The 24,414-nt window shown below is 38.9% G+C and overlaps 2 protein-coding genes across 7 annotated transcripts in view; one reads left to right on the forward strand and one right to left on the reverse strand.

Moving 5' to 3' along the window:
- The window catches only part of RFXAP (regulatory factor X associated protein), a 249,236-nt gene that overhangs the window by 80,036 nt on the left and 144,786 nt on the right, over window positions 1-24,414 (forward strand). The window lies entirely within an intron of this gene.
- ALG5 (ALG5 dolichyl-phosphate beta-glucosyltransferase) lies at window positions 769-24,346 on the reverse strand. Of its 6 annotated transcripts, none has more exons than XR_008730878.1 (11): window positions 24,170-24,346; window positions 23,071-23,242; window positions 21,786-21,832; window positions 21,028-21,096; window positions 18,396-18,488; window positions 16,712-16,825; window positions 15,358-15,417; window positions 12,062-12,213; window positions 7,767-7,840; window positions 2,383-2,468; window positions 1,112-1,175 (listed from the first exon to the last, which is right to left on the reverse strand). XR_008730878.1 is itself a non-coding variant. In XM_055701937.1 (10 exons), the coding sequence occupies exons 1-10, from the start codon at window positions 24,233-24,235 to the stop codon at window positions 1,063-1,065; spliced, it is 972 nt and encodes a 323-aa protein (XP_055557912.1). In that variant the 5' UTR covers window positions 24,236-24,341; the 3' UTR covers window positions 769-1,062. The 6 variants fall into 6 exon arrangements, 4 of the variants coding, with proteins under 4 accessions (XP_055557912.1, XP_027671390.1, XP_055557914.1 ...); XR_008730877.1 differs by having other exon boundaries at window positions 7,767-7,843; window positions 24,170-24,345; XM_055701937.1 differs by lacking the exon at window positions 7,767-7,840 and having other exon boundaries at window positions 769-1,175; window positions 24,170-24,341.

Here is a 24,414-nt window from a genome sequence, read left to right on the forward strand (position 1 = left end):
CAGAAGGAATAAGAAAAATTACAGTGAAATCATATGTGAAAGTACAACCATGTACCATTCATTCTTTATATCTGTTCAAATTTGTACATGTTTCCAAAAGAAAGATTGGCTTAGTTTGTTGGCAACCCACAACTGTTTTGAAAGTGCTGTTGAAACTTGTGTACTGTAACAGAGTATGCCATTACTAAGAAAGACTGAAGACTCCTCTCTCTCTCCCTGGTGTCATTTGAAGCATGACAATGTCAGATTGGCATTGCTAATGCACAGGCCCCCAGTATACATTGGGTCTCATTTTTATATGCTCTGAATTAGCTTTCCATACCTTTTTCACTACAGATCGGTAATTTCCAGCCTTGAGCATGCAGTATTAATTAGCATGTATGAAGCAAACGTATTTATAAACCACATTTTAAAATGAAATGTTCTTTCTTTTGGACCTTCTACAGTCTGGAGATGATTTGCAGTTTGATCTCAGACAACTATTTCAGCTTCAGACAAAAACATTTGGAATGTCAAGAGACTACTGAAAGTTCTTAGAACACCCTTATGAACATTACTGTTGTAACTCAGCAAAACCCATTACTGTTTCCCATAACACTAAATCTAAACATGCATTAGCGTGAACCACGATGGATAATTCCAAGCTGCAATATGGCCACATATTCCAGACACAGCATACACAAATGGTTGTGATCATTCACAACACAATATTGCACAATGCAGAACAGAGTGCCTCCTTTTAATATGTCTAAGGAAATTCCAAAGGTATGATGAGACAAAAGCAGATAAATTTATTTGAGTGTATTTGTAAGACGTGTTAAAGCTACTATTTAATGAAATAAAAACCTGATCACCAGGTAAGAAAACCTTTTTGGAAATGCTTTCTCTTTTCAAAGCATTGTACAAATACCCTGCTGACAATCTTATAAAACATACATACTGCAAAAATGAAACATACAACAGGAGCAATGAAGAATTACCTCAGCTTTCATCACTTCACTTGATAGAAACTGTTCTCGTGTTCCATTAAGTACAATAATATATTTGGAAAATGTAAATAACCTAATTACATTTTCTTGTTTCAATCTGCCAGGCACCAGTCATATATCGCAGTCGTATAAAAAGAAGATCCCTGCCCATCTGCAGCCAGCTCCAAAAAGGAACTAACTTAGAACCTGTGATTAATGAAGAAGAAAATCAGAAGGACATTGTTAGAAAAAATGAGCATTGGCGAGACACACATTTAAGCAGTCATGAACCTCTGCATTCTCAGCACATTCAGCCCCACAACCTAGAGCTTAACATTAATAAAAATCTATATGGTGAAAGTTACTGCTTTATAGTAATTACATTATAGCATAGGTGTGCAAACAGCACAGTACTTCCACGTATGTCACAAGATGCAGATGAAGATGATGTCTTCTCTGTGACAAGGTTCTGATCAGGTAAATTGGAACCTGAACACCAATACTTAAGCAAATGATTTCTTAAGACTTTGGAGAAGACCACCGCATTCATCTTACAGCACCGATATGGATGTGCCAATCTTCAGACAAGGTAAGGAACTCACACTATGAAACCAAGTCCCCTTCCACCTCTGCTAACATTTGTGTTAGGTACAATGTACGTGTGGAACTGCTTTGAAAAAAACCCCACATTTATTTTCTAGTAAAGCTGGCTTACGATGTTCTCTACTTGCACCCTTCATCACCATTGCAGTTCACTATACTTTCTCTTGTCCAGGGATTGTTTTGAGGAGAAGAGATTCAGATTTAAAAAAAAGAAAAAAACATGAAAGGGAAAAAAAGAAGGAGCTGCATTTGATGCGAGAGGAAGGAAATGAGCAGAAGCAAGCAGTACCACTTAAGCTGGCTTTACCATGAAGAAATATGTAAGGAGCTATACTTCCCAGTAACCCAGTAACAGAGACCTCCCTACAGGTCTTAAGGAACATCACATCTGAAGATGAGAGGCTGTCTTAGAGGAGGCCTTAATAGGTGGGCTGAGAATTTTTGAAGGCGAGACACAGTGAAATGGAGTTGAATCAATAAACAACGGTCAGACTTATTTCACAGTATTTTACAATTGCAAGATTTTTATTAACACGTTACAGCAAGAGGGCATGCCAAAGTAGTGCTTTGCCCTATAACTACCTACTTTTGTTTCCAGTGGGGGTGCAGAGTTTCCCTCGCTTGCTAACCCTTCACTTACTCTTCCTGTACTATGCCATGGCAGAAGGCTGGCAAGGATATGAAATTCAAAATTTGTATGGAAAGAAGGCTGTGTGTTATCAAAATTGGGTAAAATATCCAAGGGTCTTCCCATATTTTATTCTGGATTGACACATAAGGAATCTTGCAAGAATATAAACAATTTCCCCACCTTCAATTTCGGTCCAGTTGACAGCAACTTCTGCTATAGGTATTCTCAAGTGCTGAGCTATATAAAGAAGTTCCACATCAAAGGCCCTGAAGAAGAACAGGAAAGAGCAAATACAGTCACACTTACTTCCAGAAGAAAGATGGTGGCACTGTCAATTAAATCCCTGGCCTGATTTAAGGAGGTCGGTGTTCAGTTACGAAGTTGATACCAATGGTCTACAGGTCAGATGCACATGAAAGGGAAATCAATTTCCCTGACTGACTGGCTTAGGACATAGCCAATAAACAGACGACAATACTTCACTGCGCCTGTTTTTGAAGGTATAGGTCATGCTGTGTTCTGACCACTGCTCACTTTTCATTCTGCCACAATCATGATTTAAATATTTTTATAAACCAAGCAGTCAAACATGCAGTGTCAGTCTACATCTCTAGTAGTTTCACCAAAGGGGACAACTCCCTGCTGTGGCTTTACACTGATCTCATGGTTTCTCCTTGTACTTTCCAAGTCAAGAATAAAGGCAGCAGCACAAAAGTGAGAAATAATTTATGTTACTGTGCATAACAGAACCTGAACAGCAGTCGTACTTTACCCAGTGACCATTTAATGTACAATACAAAAACCCTCTTAAGAGACCTGTCTTTTTTGCTGGCACAATTGTTTGGAGGTTGTGCAGCGAAATGAATCGGGTAAGTGATCCTGCTCTACGTCAGCTGCTCCTCCCTGCCCAGTTTGTCTAAAATACATTTTAATACTCTCGGTTGTCCGCACAGAGAATTGTTTGCGTGTTTCATTCTTGCAAATGCATGCTCAGGTGGTCCTTCTGGATCTGAGATATTGAGGCTTCTGATACTAGAAAAGTGTTTTGGCAACTACAGCTTGTAATGCTCATGTAAAAATTGGTATATGAAACTACCAGTAGCTGCTATTGACAAGGGTGAATGTAAATCACAGTTATGAAGATTCTGGTGATTTTGGTTAGATTTCTTAGATTTATTGATTGTTGGGTCTTCCCTCCCACCTTTGTAGTCTTCAAATGCCAGTAGGGGTGTTCTTGTTCCTTAAACGAGTTCTAGTAATTGGAATTTAAATTAAAGAGCCCTCCCCTCACCCCCCAATAAAAAGCTTTTTTTAAAATACTAGCCTGTATTGGAGAAAAATGTCAATGGCCATCCACATCTGATTTCTACTAGACTCAATACATATTCAAACACAGATTACTTTTCTTTTCCCCAGGGAACTAAACCTTGACGGTTAAGGAACCAGAAACGTTTTAGCCAAGCTGTTGGTAAGGTTTCCAGTGTGAAGTCACTGGAACAGATGTTCCAAACCTGCTTACATCGGTCTTGAAAATGCAGCTGCAAGGCAGTCAAGTACAATTCAACACTAGTCTGCATTTTCTCTCAATAACTTCCTAAGTTTAAAATCTCCTTAAATTCTCATTGCTAAGTCCAAGACAATTTTCTTTTGAAAATTTTTAAAAAAATATAATCTTTTGCCACTGCAGAAAATGTATGCAATAAAAAAATAACATTATTCGTTCACGCTTCAAGGGTTGCTTGAATTCAAGTCATTGGTAATCCCATTTAACACTACGGAAAGGGTAGAAAGGGACAGACAGGTGAGCAAGAGCAGGCAAAAAGACACTTTAACAGGTAGCTTGGCAATTTTAGATGTTATTTCCTTCTGGTTCAGGCCACCCACTCCTTTTAAGCAGCGCAGTGCAGTTCTGCAAAACTATTAATGCATGGAACAACAGAAGGCACTTTGAAATGCGCGCTTAGGTATGACATACATGTAGGTTCCCACTGAAGTACAAACAACAGCACACTGGCTCGCTGGCAAAATCGTTACCAAACATGCATCAACCTGAACTCACACTGTACGTGTATGTTACGGGAGAGCTACTGATATCACCCTGGACAGCATTAAAACATGCAAGGGCAGCATAAACAGAGGTTATCTGCAGAGACTACAGTTATTGTGTATAGAGAATTTAGAACCGCTTTGTAAATTTGATTTTGATTAGGACAAAGGCCTTTTAATTGTCACAAAAAAAAGTTACAGGAATAAATGGGTTTCTTTTACCTCAGTGAACTGAATCTGCTCCAAGCAGCCTTGCCATTTCCAGTTTTCTTTAAATGAGAGTTGAATATTATTTTATTAATTATGCCATGGTGTCTTCTCTTGAAGTTGTATTATTATATTTTTTGCTGACATTTTACATTTGTATGCCAAAACCCCCATGTATTCACCTTTGAATGTTTATGAGTCATGTGTATTAAGATTAAATCTAATTTTGTAATACTTATTCCTTAACTGGCTAAAAATCTTAAGAGACAGATTGATGAATTATACTATATAAACTGCTCTAAAACTATTACTACATAAAGTATTAGCTTAGTGAACTATCATTTGCAACAATTCCTATGGACAACCGATTATTGGAATGTCAGTATATGCATCACGCAGTATAATAATGTTAAATAGTTTGGTGAACTACAGTGCTCTAAGGATTAAAAACACAGGAATTAATCGGGTTGAACACTGTTACATGTGGTTGCCTTTTGGATAACAGTGAAAGAATCCTGAAATTAAAAAAACACTATTTGAAGCTGAAAGGAGAATGACTTCCTTAGTATACCACTGGGATAGCTTTTTTCTTCCCCAGTTCCCCACCACCTTTCAGTACACCTCGCAGGCATACTAGAGTAGTTAACTGGGGAATACAGACCGCAGTGTGTTCAATACACTGACAGTATTACACTCATTCTGCAGAACACCAGATCCAGATGGTACAGAAGAACCGTACAGAAGTTTCCATAGTCAGGATTTAAACGTGGGTATGTTAGGTGCAGGCTGCCCTAGAGGAGATCAAAGCAACACTGGTGGATGAATTGGTAAGTGCAATACACGTGTTTTGACATGAAGCCATTTGTGACTAGTTAACATGTGACAGAACTGTTCTTAGAAATAGCTGGGTATTATTCACACTGTGTACTTCACCGGATCCTGCTGCAGAGAGTGAAAGTAGATGCTTTCGGGTGGTGAGAAGCAGCTCAGAATACCTATAGTTTGGCTCCAGCCTGAATGAATTCAGGCTCCAATCTAAGTACCCACAGTTAGACACCCAAAAATACATCAGCAACTTCCCCACCTATTTCTAATAGTGGCTCCATTACATATTATATAACACAAACAATGTTATATGAAAGAAAGAAAGAAAAGAACATCGCCATGTGATTGTGTTTACGCTAAAGAGTACTTTTGGTTAAGTTACAATTTAAGATGATGCTGGCTAAAATTCAGTTGAACACCTAGTTGGTAGGTATTTAATTGAATTCAACTGTTTTAAACTGAACTCTTAAAATGCTTCAGCTTGTGAAATACATATCCCGCACAATTATTCTGTATTTTCAAATTGCACTGGGACTCTTTGAGTTTTATTCTCATCCAGTATCATGTTTCAAATCTCAAAATCAGGCCTTCTGTTTTAACTGGAATTTATGACTTTTCTACCCAAGATACATTGTTCCAGCAAACTCTTAATGGGCAGAGAAAACTTTCAATGGTCAAAGAGGTCTAAGAATGATGCCAAGAGGGTTGGACTGCCACTGCTGCTCTAGCTGTACTGTGGCTTTTGAAAGTCCACACACATCTGCCAGGAGTGGGACTTTTCACAAACTAAACCAGACATAGTTATAACAGCAAAATATTTTTGCGTTGATTAGACTTTCATAAACAATTCTACTTGTCATGCACATAACCAGGAAAAACCAATTCATTCCACTGCTTGTGTTGGTCTACAATGCAAAAGAAGTGGAAGAAAATCCCTATAGTAATATGAACGCTTATTTTTCTGTTATTTTTATATAGAGACTCAGATCTACAGTTCAGTCGCAAACTGGAGAAACAACCTTTTTTTTTTATATTAAGCCTTTGAATTTTAAATGTGAAATAGCATGGCTTCTTCAGTGCACAAGGCAATTTTTATAGACAACAGTAACAGCAACAATTTGATCTAATCAGTGATCTGCTGAGTTGCATAGTATCATAAATTGCCACTTTACAAAAGTATGTCAATCAAACCAGGACTACAACTATGTTCTGAATTTTCTCTCATTTTATCACTATTCCAGGTAGGACAGTAACAGCTGCTATGTCTAGTTCTCCTAGGTAAGGAGACTAAGACATTTTCTGGTTGAAGGAAAATTTATGGGGTTTTTTGTAGTCAGAAGAGATCAATGGCCAAATTTAGGATAGGAAAATTCTGCCAGGGAAAGCATTTAATTTTCCAGTTTTCCTCCTATGCATTAAAATTTAACACAAACAGTTACATTTCTCAGGTCAAGACTGTAGATGCAGAACTAGAGCTTCTTTTGGAGCCTGAAAGTGAGTAATTCCAACTGTCTCTATTATGTTTTTAAAATATCCCTTTTAATTTTCTTTCAAGTTTTAATTTAAAAAATGTGCTCCATCCATTTCAGAAAAATAGATTAGTGGTGTAATCAGATTCAGAACCTAAAATGCAAAGCATATGCTCCCTGTTCAAAAGGTTGCTCTCATTTCAAACTAATGTCAAAACTTCAGTATTTAGAAAGTAAATTTCAAGAATGTTTGGTTTGTATTCATATATACGCAGCCAGCTCTCCAAAGGACAGTTAAATAAAAAAGACAATGAGAACACTCACAAAAAAACCCAACCTAGTTTAGGAAGTAAGCATTATTTCTTAATATTAAAAATGTATAAACAGTTTCCAGCATCCATTAATTTTCAAAATGCTTTCTAAACTTTAGGGGTAGTTTAACAAAATATTCTAGGAAATATCTTGGTCTCTCTTTAAAGTGTTACACGATCCTTATCACCACAATGATAAAACACTGTTTTACTTGTATATTCAGTTTGCTTTTAAGATTTCTTAAATATAAGCATGTATAAATCAAACTCAGCACAGCAAGAAGAAAAACTGTTGTCTATTTTCTGGTATTTTTAACATTGAAGAGGTGATACTCAATTCAATGTCCACTGGAATAGAAGAAAGCAGCAAAAAGCGAAGGAGGTCTAAGCGATCAGTTTTTAGTTCTTAATGCAGCTGACGCTGGGTTACTTCCTTATGATTAAACTAATACTGGAACTGTAAAAAACGCACATAAGATTGTATAAAGGAAGATCTTGATGCTCTCCCCTTCTTCTTCCCATGAAAGGTGAATATGGAAACACAAGACTCCCTTTTATTGGTAGTGGTGGTGAAACACTGAAAACACCATATGCATTAATTTTTGGTGTCTCTGACGGCTATTTAAGTACAGAAACTTAAAAATCTTTGAGCCTGTCCAGCCTAGCAGCAGGAGAGCTATGTTGTTTACATTGACATATTGATTACCAGAGTGTAAGCTGTTCAGCTTCCAAGAAAGAGACTCTGTTCCTAGTGCTCCTTTACTGAGGTATGTTATCAGCCTGCTGAGAGACACAGAAATAAAATCTGTATTATTTCTTGAGTGTATACGGCTCTACCTTTTAGAGCAGTATTGATAACATCCAGCACTTCAGGGCAGTCTCCTGCTGCACAGTGCTAACTCAGCACTGGTGTTCTCTTGAATGCAAAGGAACTACTGGATTCCTTTATCCAAAGCGAAGAACTCTCTGGTCTGTTTTGTCTACAGAAACAACTGGCGTTGCCTACACAGCCCAGAAACCCATCTGCCTTTGATGCAAAATTGCTTCAATAGTTTTTATTCTAACTCACCACTTTCAGGATTTACTGCATAGTTTATTCTTTTTACGCAGCTGCGGCACCAGCAACCTAACACATTGTTTTTCCTACAAATTACTATACTATGAGTCAAATTTACCCTGCTGAACTTCAGTCATCTACAGCAGAGATAACACCTTCTGTACAAATCGCCTGGAGTCCCTTTATAGTCAAGGGCAGGAAACAGGCATTTGTTGGCTGCACTTCATCTGGCGTTTTTTAGAGGCTTATATTAGGATGAAGTTAATTATACTCTAAAATCGTCCCTTCTATTGGTCTAAGAAGGGATGCTAGGTGACAAGTAGACGCACTCTATAGAAGCAATGGAGCAAATCCTGTCCATCGTGCATGTGTACTTATATTCTAAACAAGCAGTAAGCTTAATATTTCAGGGCAGGAATTATTAGATAGCCCATTTTGTAGTAGTTTTATATTAGTATCATGAGGAAAGAGCTTGTGTATTAATGTTTAGTCTAAATATTTATTATGCCTTCACCTAAGAATTCACTTAACACAGAAATACCTCAAAAAATCTGAGCCTGACAGAACTTGCGCAGACAGGACAGATGAGGCTCCTGCAAAAACCAAATCACGTTCATTCTCTTCAACAGCTCACCACATGCTCCCAGTTCAGCAGCTGGGGAGCCCTAGAAGGTTCAATGGCTAGGGTGCTGGCTCTCAGACAGCTTTTATCCTAATAAATCCTGCTTGTTTGTTGAATATTCTCCAGCATTCTCCTCCATTATTACCTGAATATCTGAGCACTGACCATACTGAACTGAACTGAATTCTTCTTTCAATACCTAACAGACCTGCACTTCTTCAATGGGATCTTAAGATTCAGAAAATATCAAATAATTTCTTCAGATGTCAAATACCCCCAGTGTAGTGATGCAGAGGTGGTAATAAACCCAGATTTCACAGCCTTTTGTCCAATACCAAGATAGTGGTTTCTCTGCAACCCCTTGCTTATGGTGTCCATATGAATGAGTTCTGTTACCCGGTTAGGGACTCCCCATTGTTCCAAGTCAACAGAAATATGATACTGACTACTATTTCCTCCTCTTATTTCTTCATAGTAATGATTTGTACAGAACATCCATGACCAATGTCTAATCAGTTTTTATTTTCCTTTTTACACACATTTACATTATGCAATGGAAAGACATCAGGGGCCAGTTCTGTTTAAAATAAGACGTTTCCATTAGTGGGCTATTTCAGATTCTTAAATTATTACATACAATGGAAGCCAATGTAAGGTTCTATGATGTTTGATATCCCTATATAATTTCCAACTGCAGCTGTCTGTACAAGGCAGATATTTCACTTATAACTACTGTTTCCGTTAATACACCCGCCTTCCCTGCACACTTATACCTCCCCATCTCCCAATTTATTTCCAGATCTTGTAAATATTCACTGGGAAGGGGACAGTACTTTGTTTTGTGCACTGACATGTTATCTTCCAGTTACATATGCTGAATAGCTAGCTGTGAAGTTGATAAGTAACTTTTGAGTCCTTACTGTAGTTTTTTCTTCAGCAGTGACAATAATCTGAGTTTCTCTCCTCTATGGGGGCTTCAGTTCCTACAAAACTTGCCAAAGCTTTCAGTCTTGAAGTCTCTACTCTTCTGTCAAATTTGTTTAAATTAGCCAATAAGTATGAAAATAAAGGCAGGAAAGCACAGAGACTGCTGAAGGACAGATGAGGATAAAAATAGGCCATATATTGCCTGTTTTGGCAGAAAATTAAACCAAACTAAAAAACCCATATTGTTGTGTTAGGCACATCTGTGACTTGGAAGTATCTGAAGAGCTGTTTATTGGAAGAATTTGAAATGAATTTTCTTGGCAAACAAAACAGATGTTCTTCATCACTAACCAGTACATTTCAGATAAATAAGAAAACATTCAGGGGATTAGTTTGTGAATTAATGTAAGTAAAAGAGCAAGAATAGAATTTATATTTTTATATATGCAATTTTATAGCAGCACATACAAACACAATGAATTAACACACCAAGACATGAAGATCTGGTGTGTTCCACACCAGCAATATAATTACTATAAAATAAGTTAGCAATATCCCTTTTTTGCTGCCTCTCTTCCTGGGTAATGGGGTACAGCACAATTATTTTTACTTCTTTGTTGCTAGAGAATCTGAGTGGCAGAAGAAAGCTTGTTAAGACTTTTTTCATAAAAAAATGAACACTTGATATGTCTAACCAGTAAGTACAATTATAACCAAAATCTTCAGTTTAAACCAGAATAAGATTGAACACTGCATTTTTACAGATTAAAGTGATTATCCTCATTAATTTCTTCCAGTATTTCTTAATGAAGTAATTTATAAAGTGAAGTTAAATAAGGTAATTTTGAGGTGCGTACTTCTGGGCCTCACATATGTGTTTAACCATGTATTTAGAAAACCCTTGTATATGAAATTTACAGAATTTTATAGATCAAGTTTGGTTTTGGAGGTAGCAGCACAAATCATACTTCTGGCTCAGCCACAGGTTTTTTTAGGGCAATAAGTAAACCACTCAGCTAGGAAAGTGATTTTCCAAATGCTGACTGCTCATAATTCCAGATTCAGTTCAACAGAAGCTCTATGTTCCTCACCAGTTCTGTGTGCCCAAACACTACTTTTGCCACCCCATTTTGGAGGAGCAAATACAGCTCAACTATCACTGCCAAAGCTCAACCTAAAACTAGATGTATTGGAATTGACTAGGACTGTAGCGTTACACACATTTTTGTACAGGAACATTGTTCAGTAATTCCGTCCCCTGTCAGCAAGCAGTAGCCCATGAGAGATTTTCTTGGATGAAGACAATAGTTAGAAAATATTTTATTATACTTGATTAAGTCATCCTTTTTAGCAGTACTTGTAGTGTAAGAAATTTAAAAAGATCACGGTATGTGTGTGGAAAAAGTGTTTCAGTTCCGTAACTGTAGTCATGACTGTATTACTCTCATAAGGGAACTGTTCTAGCTAAATTACAACAAAAGACAGCTCTAAAGTAATTCAAAAACTATGCATTATTTTCTACTGTCTTAAATTAATGACATATATCAGTAGTCCTCATGAAATATTCTAGCAAGAAAATAAGCAAAGAGTATGCACTTCTTTCCACTTTTAGCCATCAGCAAATACAAACATCTTATCAGATAAGGATTTTAGGTAAAATGTTTTGGCTAAGCAGCACTGAATTGTAATGCATAATTTTTTTTCAATAGGATTAATAACTCTTAACTGTCCTTATCATAATATGAGCTTCTCTTGATTTCTTACTCTGCCTGCATGGCTCGTATCTGTAAAAGGAGAGAGGACCCTCAGAATCAGTTTGCGGATTACAACACAATCAAAAATTGTTTGTTTGGAATTTTTTTTAGAGCAGTAAAGAAAAGAGTTATTGGGATTTTTTTTTTCTCCCCTCTCCTAATCAGTTACCAGTTGCTCTGACAAGGCAAAACCAAAATGTCCCACTTGGTATTACATGGCTCGTTATATACCACACGCCAAAGGAAAATGGACTTGGAAGGAGACCACTGTTGCCACCCAAAATCTCAGCAATATAGTCTTAAAATCCTTCTTGCAGTTTACATTGAATGCTATTTTAAAATCAAAACCTAGTAAGACCATCTGTTCCCCTTCTCCCTGTCACCATGAGAAGAAAGAATAAAATTAAATACCCCACTATTTCCTAAAGCATTAATAAAATAGAATTCCTACCAATTACCAGGATATTTTAGCATAACAAGAAATCTAAATTGCCATGCAAGTAGTACTGTAATTGGTTAAACTGAGCAGCTAGGATTTTTACAGACATCATGTGCTTCATAGTAGCTGCAATACTGAAATTACTTTGTCAAAACCATGTTCAATTAGGAAATAAACAACAACAAAAAATGAAAGAAATTACCAGCGTTCTATATGAAGAGCTGAGAAAGTCTCCGAGGCAGCTTTTCTGGTCAAAAGTTTAAATCCACACTGCGTGTCCCTGATCTCTTTGACACAGAGAAACCATACAAGGAAATGGAACCCATACATAAGAAGAGTTCGAAAGTAAGAGCGCTGTGGACGAAAGGCAAGAAGTTAGATGGTTTTATTTAAGTGATGAGCAAAGTGCTGAAAAAAGCTGGCTTACAGGACAATAAATCCTGCTCCATGACAGCTTTTCTAAGTTTGTAACCTGTTTTTGTTTTGCACTGGAATGAGACCAGAACTTTTCAGTTTTTACACTGAAACAAAATTTCAGCTGAAGAAGAAAGACTTGCCCGTCAGGCACCGGTCTAAGATATGAGAAGTCCAAGTTCTTCCAGATTTCCTTAATTCAGAGCAGCTTTTCATTCCTGATGATACCTTATTAAGTGGAGCAGGAACCTGCACCTGGACTTCAATTAATGAGTGACAGCCGTAGTATCTCTGCATGATTCTCAGGGAATTCTCCCAGGAAGAGTGAACAAAGAAGAAGTGTTGCATTCTACATGCTCTACTCCACCGGGCATTTACAAGATATTTTTTTCCCCTCTGTCTAGTCCTCATTTTCCTAAAACTTGGTTGAACAGGTCCCACAAATTCAATAGCTCCCAGGACAAACAATGGAGAATAAGCCAGCAGGACTGTATAAAGACTGCTACTTCTAAGAATGCACACTAAAAATTAAACCAGTTCCAGCTCTACTCTAACACGATAATAAAAAAAATGAAAATGTTTTATATTACAAAAAAAAACCCCAAATGGCAGCATCTCTTGTCTGCCACCCACTTGTTTCATTCAAGACTGAGTTTGCACACACCATGTTAAGGCACTTAAGGGAATGCAATTAGAGAATGCGCTTTTTTTTTGCAGTAAATGCTGGACCAAAAGAAAAATCAGGACTAAAGTAACATCTGCTGTGCAAGATAATGTTACATTTTGTATTTCCAGCAATGTAACATAGTCTCCTCTTTTGTTCTTTTGCTTTCACAAATATATTTCATTCTCCTGGTAAATGTTCTCCCAGCCTACTCTTTGGTTACACTTATGTTCCTGACATAATAATCATACAGATAAGTTTGTCCATGGAATCCAGAGGCTGGACTCTGGGCTTGCAGAGGTCCCCTCTAGTCTAGTATTCAAGATAGCTCCTAAACAACTAGACCTCTGATCCACATCGCTTCTGAACTCACTGCTGGTCTTAAGCTCAATTTGAGTGATTGTATCCACAATTACAAGCCAAATACCACACAAAATGTTTAGGAGCCAACAATTTAACTGCTAAGCATCTCTGGGTGATAATAGATGCCTTTAAAGCTAATAATTTCAAACTCACTTGAAAAATGAGAAGATGCTCAACTTTATTATGTGTATAGGCTTTGACTTAAGGAAATTCAAATTCATAGCTTGTCCCTCAGCAAAGTGCTCTAGCCCTAGATTAATGGTGGACCTAGTTGTGGGTTCTTTGGCTCTTTTGATGAAGGTGAACCACTGTATGACCAAGAATACAAGGCTACTAGCCCCAAAAGGGAAGTTCTAAGAGGCTGCATGATTGCCAGCCAGTGAAACTGCACTTACTTCCCGAAGAGGAGTTCATGGGTTACACTCATCACTCCCAAGACTAATGAATCTGTAGTATGAGATGCATAAATGAAGTACATTAACAATTCTGGAGGCAGAACAGAATTACTTATGTTGTGAGACTGCATTTAAGGGTGAAATTCTCGTCTTAATAAATCCCACAAGGCTGTTTATCACAGATCCATTCTACTGTTTTAGATGCCACTAAGCCCAGAAAGAAATCCCAACTTCTAAAAGACTGTTCTGAACAATTTTTTATATATACTGCACTATACAAGAGTCTCTTTCCAATGTGGTAAAGGCACTCTTCAGTTTCTAGCTTTGGGACACCTGTAACTTCTTGGTAAAGGAATCACCAGCTGGTTTGGTAGTACTGCTCTATTGGAAATATGGGAAGAAACAGGACACATCCTAAAAAGTGTAGTGTGCATTTAAAGATAAAGTCCTGTTCCAATTCCTCTCCCTCATGTAGCAAGACCTTCAAAGGTGACAAGAAATATGAATACACTGAAGAAAGCTTATCTATATTCAGTACCTGACCACACTACGAAGCACTTCGGCACAGATTTGTCAGCTACATGGTCACCCTGCAGTAGCAACATTTCCAGGCTACACTGGCTGCACAGCTAACAAGTAACTGCAAATGTGATATTCTGTGCCACAAGCATGCAAGTACCATGTCAAAGATGTATCCTAACTTCTGATAATGATGAAGGGTTTGGATTTGTTTTCTTTTTTTATTATTACTTTTCTGAGGATGCTAACATAAGTGCAGCAGTATTTACAAAAACTTTTTCCAGTGAACTATTCCAATACTACCTGATAAACTGGAAGAAAAAAAAATTAAAGATCTACCAGGGGCTGAACATTACCAGTGGAACTTCTTTTGAACTTTTGTAACTATTTGAGTAGTTGTGTGTATGTTTTAGAATCATTTAAAGTATTAAACATCAGTATAAACAAAGCTTACTCTTGAGAACATTCAACATGATGAGCACATCCAATGATGCTGAAAAAATTAGTTCAGCAATGTGTCTGTTGCAATACAAGTTCCACGCCTGTGCTTTGTCAACTACTGTCTGCCAAGACATCAGAAAACCAGATGCAAGATAAGACTGTGTGCCTATGCATCACTGTTTATTCCACAAGAGCCACACACAGAACAGTACTGTGTTCAAGACTCAAGTGTTACCAGTAATACAGAAAAATCACAGTACTTTCCCAACAAATGGAGATACTCTTCGAACAGTTTGCTGCTAATTATTGCTAACTCATTTTAAACAGGTTTCAAGAGCTGCAGGTCAAGCTTTTGCACTGGAATGGAATCAATAAAAGTGAACTCATCAATTGCCTTCCACTCCAGGCCCAGTACTGGATACTAGCTACCAGTTCTGTCAGGGATTAGAAGCTCTGCTTGTAAGATGTTCTCAACTAGGAAAATTAAATCCATAAACTGGAACACTAACTGAAAGCAGTTCAGAGTGCCTGAAATCTGGATCACATCCTTTGTACATGATGGAGCACATGCTACACTTATGACAAGCTTTTCCTATTTTTTAGCTTCCATTCTTTTACAAATATTGATTATTTAATTGTAAAATCTGTAGAGCAGAATCAAATAATGGAAGTATTTGTACACAGCAGGAAATGGAGACAAACCTTTGCTATTGAGTCCTTCTCCAGATGAGCTCTAGAACCACAGGAAATAGCCATCTGGTTCTGCACAGGAATACAATTTAAAGAGTTGTTACTTAAACTAACATTTTCTGAATGAGTGGAATCTTGTGTTGAGAACTGTGTAATAGAAGACTTCAAAGAAGCATATTTTTCTGTTTCCTGTAGCTACACTTTTTCTACTGCTAGATTCTGAGGCCAAAATCAGTCTTTTCTACAATTAAGAGTTCACCTAAAGTTTATTACATTTTGCATGCAAACTGTAGCAATTTATTCAAGTCTGGTTTAGTTTACATTGTTCCTCTGAGGTACACACACAGTAAATGTATTAACCAGCACAGATAAGCATTCAGCATTCCCAGACATTTATTGTTATAAAATATGTTTTCCCTAAATACTGCATTGTGGAAGGGTTGACAGAATAAAGTACTCGTTGCACTCATGTACGTTCAAACAAATAAAATGCCATGGCATCAGCCAAAAATATGACCTCAAATTAAATCAAAAAATGTGATCAAAACAAAAGGTTTAAAATTATTCTCATGCTACTACTTCTCACCTGAAATCTCTCAAATCTACTATATTTCAGAGTGTGTGACTGATGCCAGAGAAGCAGCAGCTGCTGCCACCGCGGTAGCAGACAGCATCAGGGAAACACCACTGCCTGGCTGTTCCTGTGCTTGTGGTCCTGCGCTCTTCACACAGGTGCATCCCTTGCAGCTCCCGCTGAAAGGCTGCACATCACTTCTGGCACTTTGGGAAACTAACTACAAATACCTCACTCATCTGCATTTAAGCAGAAAATAAACTTCAGTTCTTTCAAGTCAACCATCCAAAAGAGAATGACTATGCAGGGAGGAGCTCACTCTTATTCCACAGGTTTTTTGAATTTTTATTTACAATAAAAGTTCTTCCAAATATTGTCATTAAAAGTAACAACTCTGAGAAGAGAGAACATCTACAAAACAGGGTGAAATTAAGATGCATCCTTAAAGGTATATAGGATGACATCAGATAAAAAGAAAATACAAAACATTTAAGAAAGAAAAAAATTGATTTTTTAACTGAGAAGGCAATGCATAGTATTTATACAGAGTAGAACAACTTCAAAGGAAGAATGATAAATAAAACATTACATAGTACTGCACTGAAATAGGCACAATGAATGCAAAGGAAGTAAGAACTCTGTGGAAGCTACCTTCTGACAGCCCATTCTTGCAGCTTCTAAGCATACACCTAGGTCTTCAACCAGATCTCAAAAAACTCAAGCTGAAGAGAATGATAAAAATCAATCTGTATGCATGTGTATTAAACTAAAACCATGATAATTTATACTCACAGGCCAAGGCTGAAGATTTTCTAGACCTTCTTCTACTTTTTCAATATCTGCAAATTTTGTAGCTCCATCTGCATCAGCCATAAGAATTTTTTTCCCCCGAGAAATAAAGACACCCTGCAATCAAAACAGTCAATAAAAATCATTGCCTTTGAAATCTGTATTTGTCTTAAGCTAGCTGCAAAACTCCAAAAACCTAACGTACTAACTAGAACAGTGGAATCTCAAAAGATTCAGCACAAAGGGTGAGTCTTAATATTCTGCTACTACCATCAATTTATCAATTTATATTGTAATAACATCTAGAAACTTCACACACTGAGTAGCATCCCACAGTGACAGACAATGCATGAACATGAAAGGTTAACAGTCCCTCTCCAGAGAAGCTTGCAAATGAAAAGCTTTACAAACCAAAATCCAGAGAGACAGTAAGTTGCTAGTCAGCTATACAGGGGAGCACAAAGAAGCAGTGACTAGCAGCTGCCACTGCACTGGACAGCGTTTCTTTGTCATCTGAGCCATGGAAAGGAGGATGCAGTGCTATTTTTTCCTAAACTGTTTCAAAAGAATTCAAGAGATAATCTTAGTTTTGAGAAACAAGTCTTAAATCACAGTATTACTACAAAACATCTGTGACGCACAGGTCTCACAGCTTGTTTTGCCATATCATTGATCAGACAATTTTTGAAGGGGTCTAGACAGGAAAGCGGTTAGCAGTGGGTCTGCCAAAAGGACTGTCGCAACCAAGCACGTCTGACTTTGGAAAAACCTGTCAAGGAAGTAGTAGTATATACGTCCTCTCTGCACTCTGCAGTACAAAAATATATCAGAGAATTGTTCTCCTTCTCCTGGAATAACTTCAACATTATATCTCTTACAAACGCTCCATACATTCTAATGTAATGTTCTCTCAATTTGCTAGTTACTCATGTTTTATAAAAAAAAATGAAATTGACATACTAAAGACAGAGCTTAAAATACAGATAAAGACAGTCACTGATAACCTGTAAATGGCATCATCCCTTTTTATAAAAGTAAGGTGTTATTCATTTTAGGAAAAAGTGTTCCTTCTAAATGTGTAACAGCTATTTTATTTTTAGAACATGATTTTATGATAATATCTATGTGAAAATTAATACATGAAAGCATAAATTGCGCTGGTTCTACTATCAAGTGTGGGTGATAGCAGTGGGCTTCAGTGAACACAAACTTTGCTGAATAACTGTTTGTTCATTAGCCATTTTTAAAACCACAACTACGACCCGGCAAGCAATGTTTGCAGATTTACCTGTATTTTCTCTACAAAAGCTCTACTTTAATCTGTAAGGGTTTGGTTTGGGGTTTTTTTTTTTGTTGGTTGGTTTTCTTTTTTAAACACAAGCCTATTTCTAAGTGGAACTAACAGGAACATGAAATTCAAGTCTAACTTCTTTTTCCTTTCAAATTCTCACATTAAAAATTTCTTTGTTATTGATCTTCCCGGCAACAAAATGCTGTTTCCAAGATCTAAAATAAGCTTATTTTGAAAAGAGATTTTCTCTTAATTTATAGAACCTGTACTCAGTTTTCTGATAATCATTTTGTTAATGTATCAAATTCAAAACGCCAATCAGCCCAGCTCTATCTTCTGCATATTTGGGCACAATATGGTAGTTCAGACAGAGAAGGAGATGAAAGTATCAATTACCATCCTGACTGCTCCTCCTTTCCCTCGATTTTTTACCAAAGAAAGCACTCGTACTTTGTCGCTTCCATATTTCTCGCAGTACTTCATTGCAACCTGATAGACACACAAAAACCCAGCATAAAACAAAACCAGAAATCAAGGTAGAAGTTTACATTTGCTCACCCTTTAAATAAATAAATAAATTAACAGCACAGAGCTATAAGCACTTCAGATGACACATTGCCAGTGTTTGCTGGAGTCTGTTTGGGAAAATAAAAACCAGTTCATAGTCAACACAAGAAGACTGAAGAAGCTAGTCATGTTCAATAAGAACAGAATATTACCCCAAGCAATTCTAAACAACATTCACCCAAGTCTAAAAACCTCAATACTAATGTAATTTACACAGACTTTTTATACCAACATCAACAGTTAATCAAAGAAAAATAATTTTCTGCTACTGCTACCTATTTCTCACTTGTTGTACTGCTATCTGTGGTTTTAAACAAAAATTTCACAGTGACCTAAAATCCCATTCACACTGCAGGGATGCGCACGTTTTGTTCCACGTTGTGGGGAAGAGAAAGCATGAGTTTTCTCCTCTAATTTTTTCTAAAGGCTGTCTCAAGTCCTTGTAAGTCCAGAGGCCCATGGCCATAGCGTGCTCAGTTAGAAGTATTGCTAAAAAGAATGCAAAGCATTATATACGAGCAATCCCTAATGGACAAGCCTAAAGAAAGTAAATGAAAGAGCAGCCTACATTTTAGTAGCCATGTCAAACACCTTCCAAAGAGTAGTAAAAAAATTCTCAAGTTGGCAAGCCTTTCTTTCCAGTGACATACATTGAAGTCAAAGCAGAAGAATGCAGAACTATTTTGAAAATATTACTATTGGCATGGGGATTTTTAAATGAACAATGCCATGAAGGGTACGGGAAAGAGCTACATGTCAACTGTGCTGTCAATCACAGTATAAATCAGCTATTTTAAAAGGCTTTTTAGCTCCTTCAGGTTCATATTCACATCACTATGCACATGTAGAATACTTCATAAGAAATTCCTTGAAGATAAGATTAGAATTTTTAAAATTTCAGCTGCAGGAAAATGGCTGTCACAGCCACCAATCAAGAATACCAGTATTTGCAGAAGCATTGCATGTGTATGCATGTGTGGGAAAATCACTTGGGGAGGAAAACTGGGACCTAACAGAAGTGCAGTATTACAGAAAGCTTTTTTATGATAAAATATTGTTACTGCTTTCAGGATGGTTGACATACATGAAACCTACTCTACCATGGCTCCTTAAGCAACACAACCCTGCCATCTTAGCACATGCTGATAGGAGTAACGGAGGATGGAGCGGAGTGGAGACACTGTGGCCAGGCTCTGTTGTACTCCCTGCAGGAATGGGACCTTGGCAGTACCACACAGGTAAGATGAGATGTCCGCTCCTGAGCCAGCAATTGTGGCAAAATTGCTTTCCTTAGATGAGATGATCTCATCATAATACTAACACACACCTCCACCCCAAAGTTACCTGCCTCCAAGGTACTACCACACCTCACTGGGCACGCGATACCAATCGGTAACAAAAATGTGTATGACTAGAATCACTCAAGCTCCACCTAGATGTAAAGAAAATCAACTGGCCTTGGACTGAAGTAAGTCCAAAAGGGGAAGAATTGTTGTCTACACTCCCCAATTACTAAACTCTGATTTAGTGTTTAACTATACGTTAAACATTTCTGTGCACAAAGTTTACGTCAAGTTGGACTACCCTCTTAAGTTTTCAAAACTGATGAACGAAAGGACTTCTAACCACGGACGTCAACCTCGGGGACAAACAACAGGTTGAAAGAAGAACAGTTACCTAAATTATGCAGAAAGAAGCCTTCAAGTGAGAAAGTTCTGGCCAAACTGATAAGGTGAAAGTAGGACAAAGGTTAATTGTGGTAGTGGGAGATCACGACCTCCAACTCAAATATTCCCCCAAAAAAGCAAAGCCCTGCTCAGAGAGCATGCATAGTTAGTGAAAAACTTCAGCAGCGCTATGTGAGGATGCATATTAGCATGCATTAGAAGTGAGAAACTTTTAACCAATCCTGTTACGATAATGAATATGCAATGTGCTACAAAGTATAAAAGTAAGCAAAGGAGGAAAAAAGTTAGGGAAGCCTCTGTTGTAACTTCTGGGATCAGTTACTGGGCTTCTCCCCCATAGGGACGCCTGTTGGGTAAGAACCTTATTCTACGAGTAACTCATGCTAGCTGTTACTATGTTATTTTAAACTTGCTTGCAGTCAGTATATTATCACGGGCAATCTTTGAACTTTATTGTCACAAACTTGCATTTTGTATAATAAAAATCTTCAGCTGAAGTGCATTTTATATTAATCTCTGGAGATTTGCATAGTTGTTATAAGGGATTTGACTCAGTGACACTGTCAGTGGGGGTCCCTGAATAGGTGAGTCGAATCACCCTCCAATACAGCGACACCCACAACGCATATGGGACAATTACAGAAAGTATTCAGAAACATGAATTTTAATTGTCAACTACTTCCAAAACATAAATGCAAAACATTGTTATATTCCACAAATGCAGTACAAAACCCATACCTCTGATTACTTGGCAAAATGCTTCTTTTCCTTACCTTTGTAGTTTGATCTTTACTACCATCATTAACAACTATTACTTCATAAGTGAACGACGGATCTTGTTTCTTGAAAACAAAACCAGAAATAATGCATTTCATTCAGTTTCTTAAGCAGGTAGTAAGTCTTTCAAACATCAGCATTCTTTCCTCTCTAGCAGTTTTTAACTCATTCATGGTTGCCAACAGACACCAATATGGTGCAGTACATTTGTTAAGATGGCATAATTAAAGAATTTTACATATTTGATGTGTGTTCCATTACATCGGCTTGTCATAGTTCTCCTCAGCTATCATCTAGAACTGAAAAATCAATTTAGTTGTAAAAGATGAAACCTCAAAACAACATCACTGTTAAGAAAATACAAACAAAACAAAACCCACAAACCTTCACAATGGGCTTCTTACCCAGAAAACAAACCCTAATGAAGAACAGATGCTTAAGAAACTTGTCGGAGCAAACCAGGATTTAGTTTAGAAATCTAAATGTATGGTTAATCCTTAATCTCTGTCTTGGAGAGGGTATCATGCACACAATGATTTTTCATCACATAGTAGTATATTAAATTTTTACTTAAGTTAAAAATACTTTCCAGGCATTCAATCTAAAAACAACTGATAAGAGACAGAAGTGTTACTTCTAAGTGATTAAGTTATACTGTTTTAACATACACCAAAATAACAAAGTTAATAGATCACTGATTTACTATACATAATACGTAGAAAAAGAAGGAATTTTGAACACAAAATGAAAATACCTGTCTTTTTTCTAGATAATCCAAAGCTTCATCCATCATAAGAGGTACTACAGAAAAGGTGGAGGAGGTCAGGTTAGTAGATTATAAAAGGCACAACATCTGTACAAGCAAGCTGAAAACAACCACAAAGCAAAGCTGAGCAAATTGCTTCTTTCATACACCACCTTCAGTAAACAAGCTCAGTACCTGCAGCTCTAAGTCCTGTCCTTTCTGAATGCAAAAAGAACACTGAAGAAAATCACACATGTAAGATTTCTTCTTCTGAAGAAGCAACTTTCCATTTTGAAATACATAATCCTCTACACAGTATCAAAGGGGAAAAAAAAAAATCCTCCTCCATGACTGACCCTACAAACCAGCACTGACTCTATCTATTTAAGCAAGCTGACATAAAAGGCAACAAGGGAAATCCCTAACACTAGTCCGTAACATGCCTTCTCTTACTAAAACTGCTAGCCGTGATGCTTCAGCCAACAAACTGGCACTACTTTTGCAGCTGATTTATCTGCAGGCTAGAAAGACATTCAACCTGAGGGTGTCTTTGTAGTATACGTTCATTCCTGACCCCATTTCACGTGATTATTTTATCTCCAAAGAGACACATAAACCAATATTACATGAAGCATATCAATGCCTTGTTTACTGGAAAGAGGTGTATGAGTAGCAAGACGGAGGAATGCACTGGACTTCAGCAAGGGCCAGGCCTACCTTGTGTCCAGATACGCTTTATTTGTCAACATCTCTTTTAATGGAATCCCAAACAGCTCAGAACTTTCAGTCACCAAGAAAAAGGAATGACAATGCGTGCTACCATGCCAACCCCAAGAACAACTTTAGAGCTCGATCACTCCTTTTGTACCTGGAAGACCTCACTTTTTAGTATCAGGTGCTCATATATATGGCCAAGCCAAACAGAAACAGATCATTATTTTTTCTACTTGTCTGAAGCTGCTGCTGCTGCTTACAGAGTAGGAAGCGCTGAAATAAATTTTAAAATTATTTTTCTACTTCTTGCCTTATGGCCTTTACAGGGGCAATGAGCAGCCATTCTGCTGGACTTCATGAAAATGAAGTGCCCCATGCTATTTTTAGCAGCAGAAATCAAGTTACACAATGTCTTAATTTTGAAATTCAATGTACTTGGACTGTTTTCTGGAAACTGTGTCCAAAATCAGATATATAATCTGGCCTGCCAGAATCTACTGCTAACATAAACTGACCTCTGCATTACTAGAGTAACAACAGAGAGATTTTCTTCTTTTTCTCGAAACAAGAAAAATCTTACACCGGTCTTCCTCATTGTATGAAGGCACAACAACAGAGAGTTCCTTTGTAGCAGGATCATCTATACTTGGTACAGATTCTTTCCTGCCTTCAGCATTTAGAAAGAATTTCTCCTCTTCATATCGGTGAAAGGCTGGTATTTTTCTGGCAGTTACATGAGCAATCATACAAATCTGTGATGAAAAAGAAATGAGAAAAATTGTTGAGCATCTATTAAAGGTTTGCCTAGCTGTTGAACGTGCTACAAGGGGCAACCAACTGTATTTCACAGTGAGGTGGGTCTGCAGTGCAGTACTTCATCCACTAACCAAATCACACAGGCGCAAAGCCTTCTCGTGCCGTTTGATTACTCCACGCCAGCTACTCCGACCACTGTTGGCATCGTTGGCTTGTTGCTGTTTTCAACTGCAAAGCACGCAGATGCCTCCAAAGCTGTGGTCCAGACCCCAGTGCCCCGTCCCCAGATGATGCCTGCCACACAAGCTGGTGCTGCCCCTGATCCGGCACAGGGCCGCCGGCTGCCACGGCACCACTGGCGGCCGGGCAGCTCCCTGTGCTTGCACGGCTGAGGCTCTGATCTTCCTTACGCACAGCTGGAATAAACGCGCAGAACTTGGGGTTTGGAGCACTTCTACCGGGGAGCACCACACGGGCGGCACTGCCGAGGGACACCGGGGTTTCCCGCCCCAGGTGCCAACCGCTCAGAGGTACACTGCCAGCCGCTCAGAGGTACACGGGGCTCCCGAGCGCTCGCCGGCAAAGCGCCTCACCAGGGCGTTTCCAAGATGCACCGTAAGGGTGAAATGCTCCATTTTTATCTCGTTTACAGGGCGCTTCACCTCACGCTGGGCGCGAACACATCCCCCCGTCAGCCCGCGCCGAGGCCCGGCCCGGCCCCACCAGCCGCTGCGCGGACGGAGCCCGGCGCGGCCCGGGCCAGCCCAGCCGCCCGGCGGCGCCAGGGCCCGCTGCAGGCCGCCCACCCCCCGGCAGGCCCGGGCGGGCAGCGCCCCGGCCCCGCATCGCAGGGGCGGCGGCCCCACGTTCCGCCCCCGCCCTGGAAGCCCCTGGGCCCGCCGTGACCGCGGCGCGGCTCTCACCAGGCCAAAGAGGAGGACGGGCAGTGCCGCCAGCGCGGCGGCGGCTGCGGGCAGGGGCAGCGCCATGGCCCCGCGGCCGGCAGAGGGCAGCGGCCCGGGGCGGCGGGCGGCGCCCTATCGCGCAGCGACAGCGACGCGGAAGCGAGAGCCCCGCCGCCCGCCACCGAGAGGGGCGGTGCCGCGCGGCGAGTGGCGGTGGAAGCCGCCGGCGCCCCCCAGCGGCAGGGTCCCGCCTGCGCCGCCGC

This window comes from Falco cherrug, chromosome 2 (genome assembly GCF_023634085.1).
Source record: "Falco cherrug isolate bFalChe1 chromosome 2, bFalChe1.pri, whole genome shotgun sequence".
NCBI classification, from domain to species: domain Eukaryota; kingdom Metazoa; phylum Chordata; class Aves; order Falconiformes; family Falconidae; genus Falco; species Falco cherrug.

Bases quoted from the DNA above. Each gene is read 5' to 3' on its own strand.
- ALG5 (XM_055701937.1), bottom strand. From the start codon at position 24,235: ATGGCGCTGCCCCTGCCCGCAGCCGCCGCCGCGCTGGCGGCACTGCCC. The intron at 21,833-23,070 runs GTAAGATTTTTC...CCTTTTCTGTAG, and splicing joins ATACAATGAGGAAGACCGGT to TACCTCTTATGATGGATGAA. The intron at 16,826-18,395 runs GTAATTGATACT...TTTTGATTGCAG, and splicing joins AAGGAGGAGCAGTCAGGATG to GGTGTCTTTATTTCTCGGGG.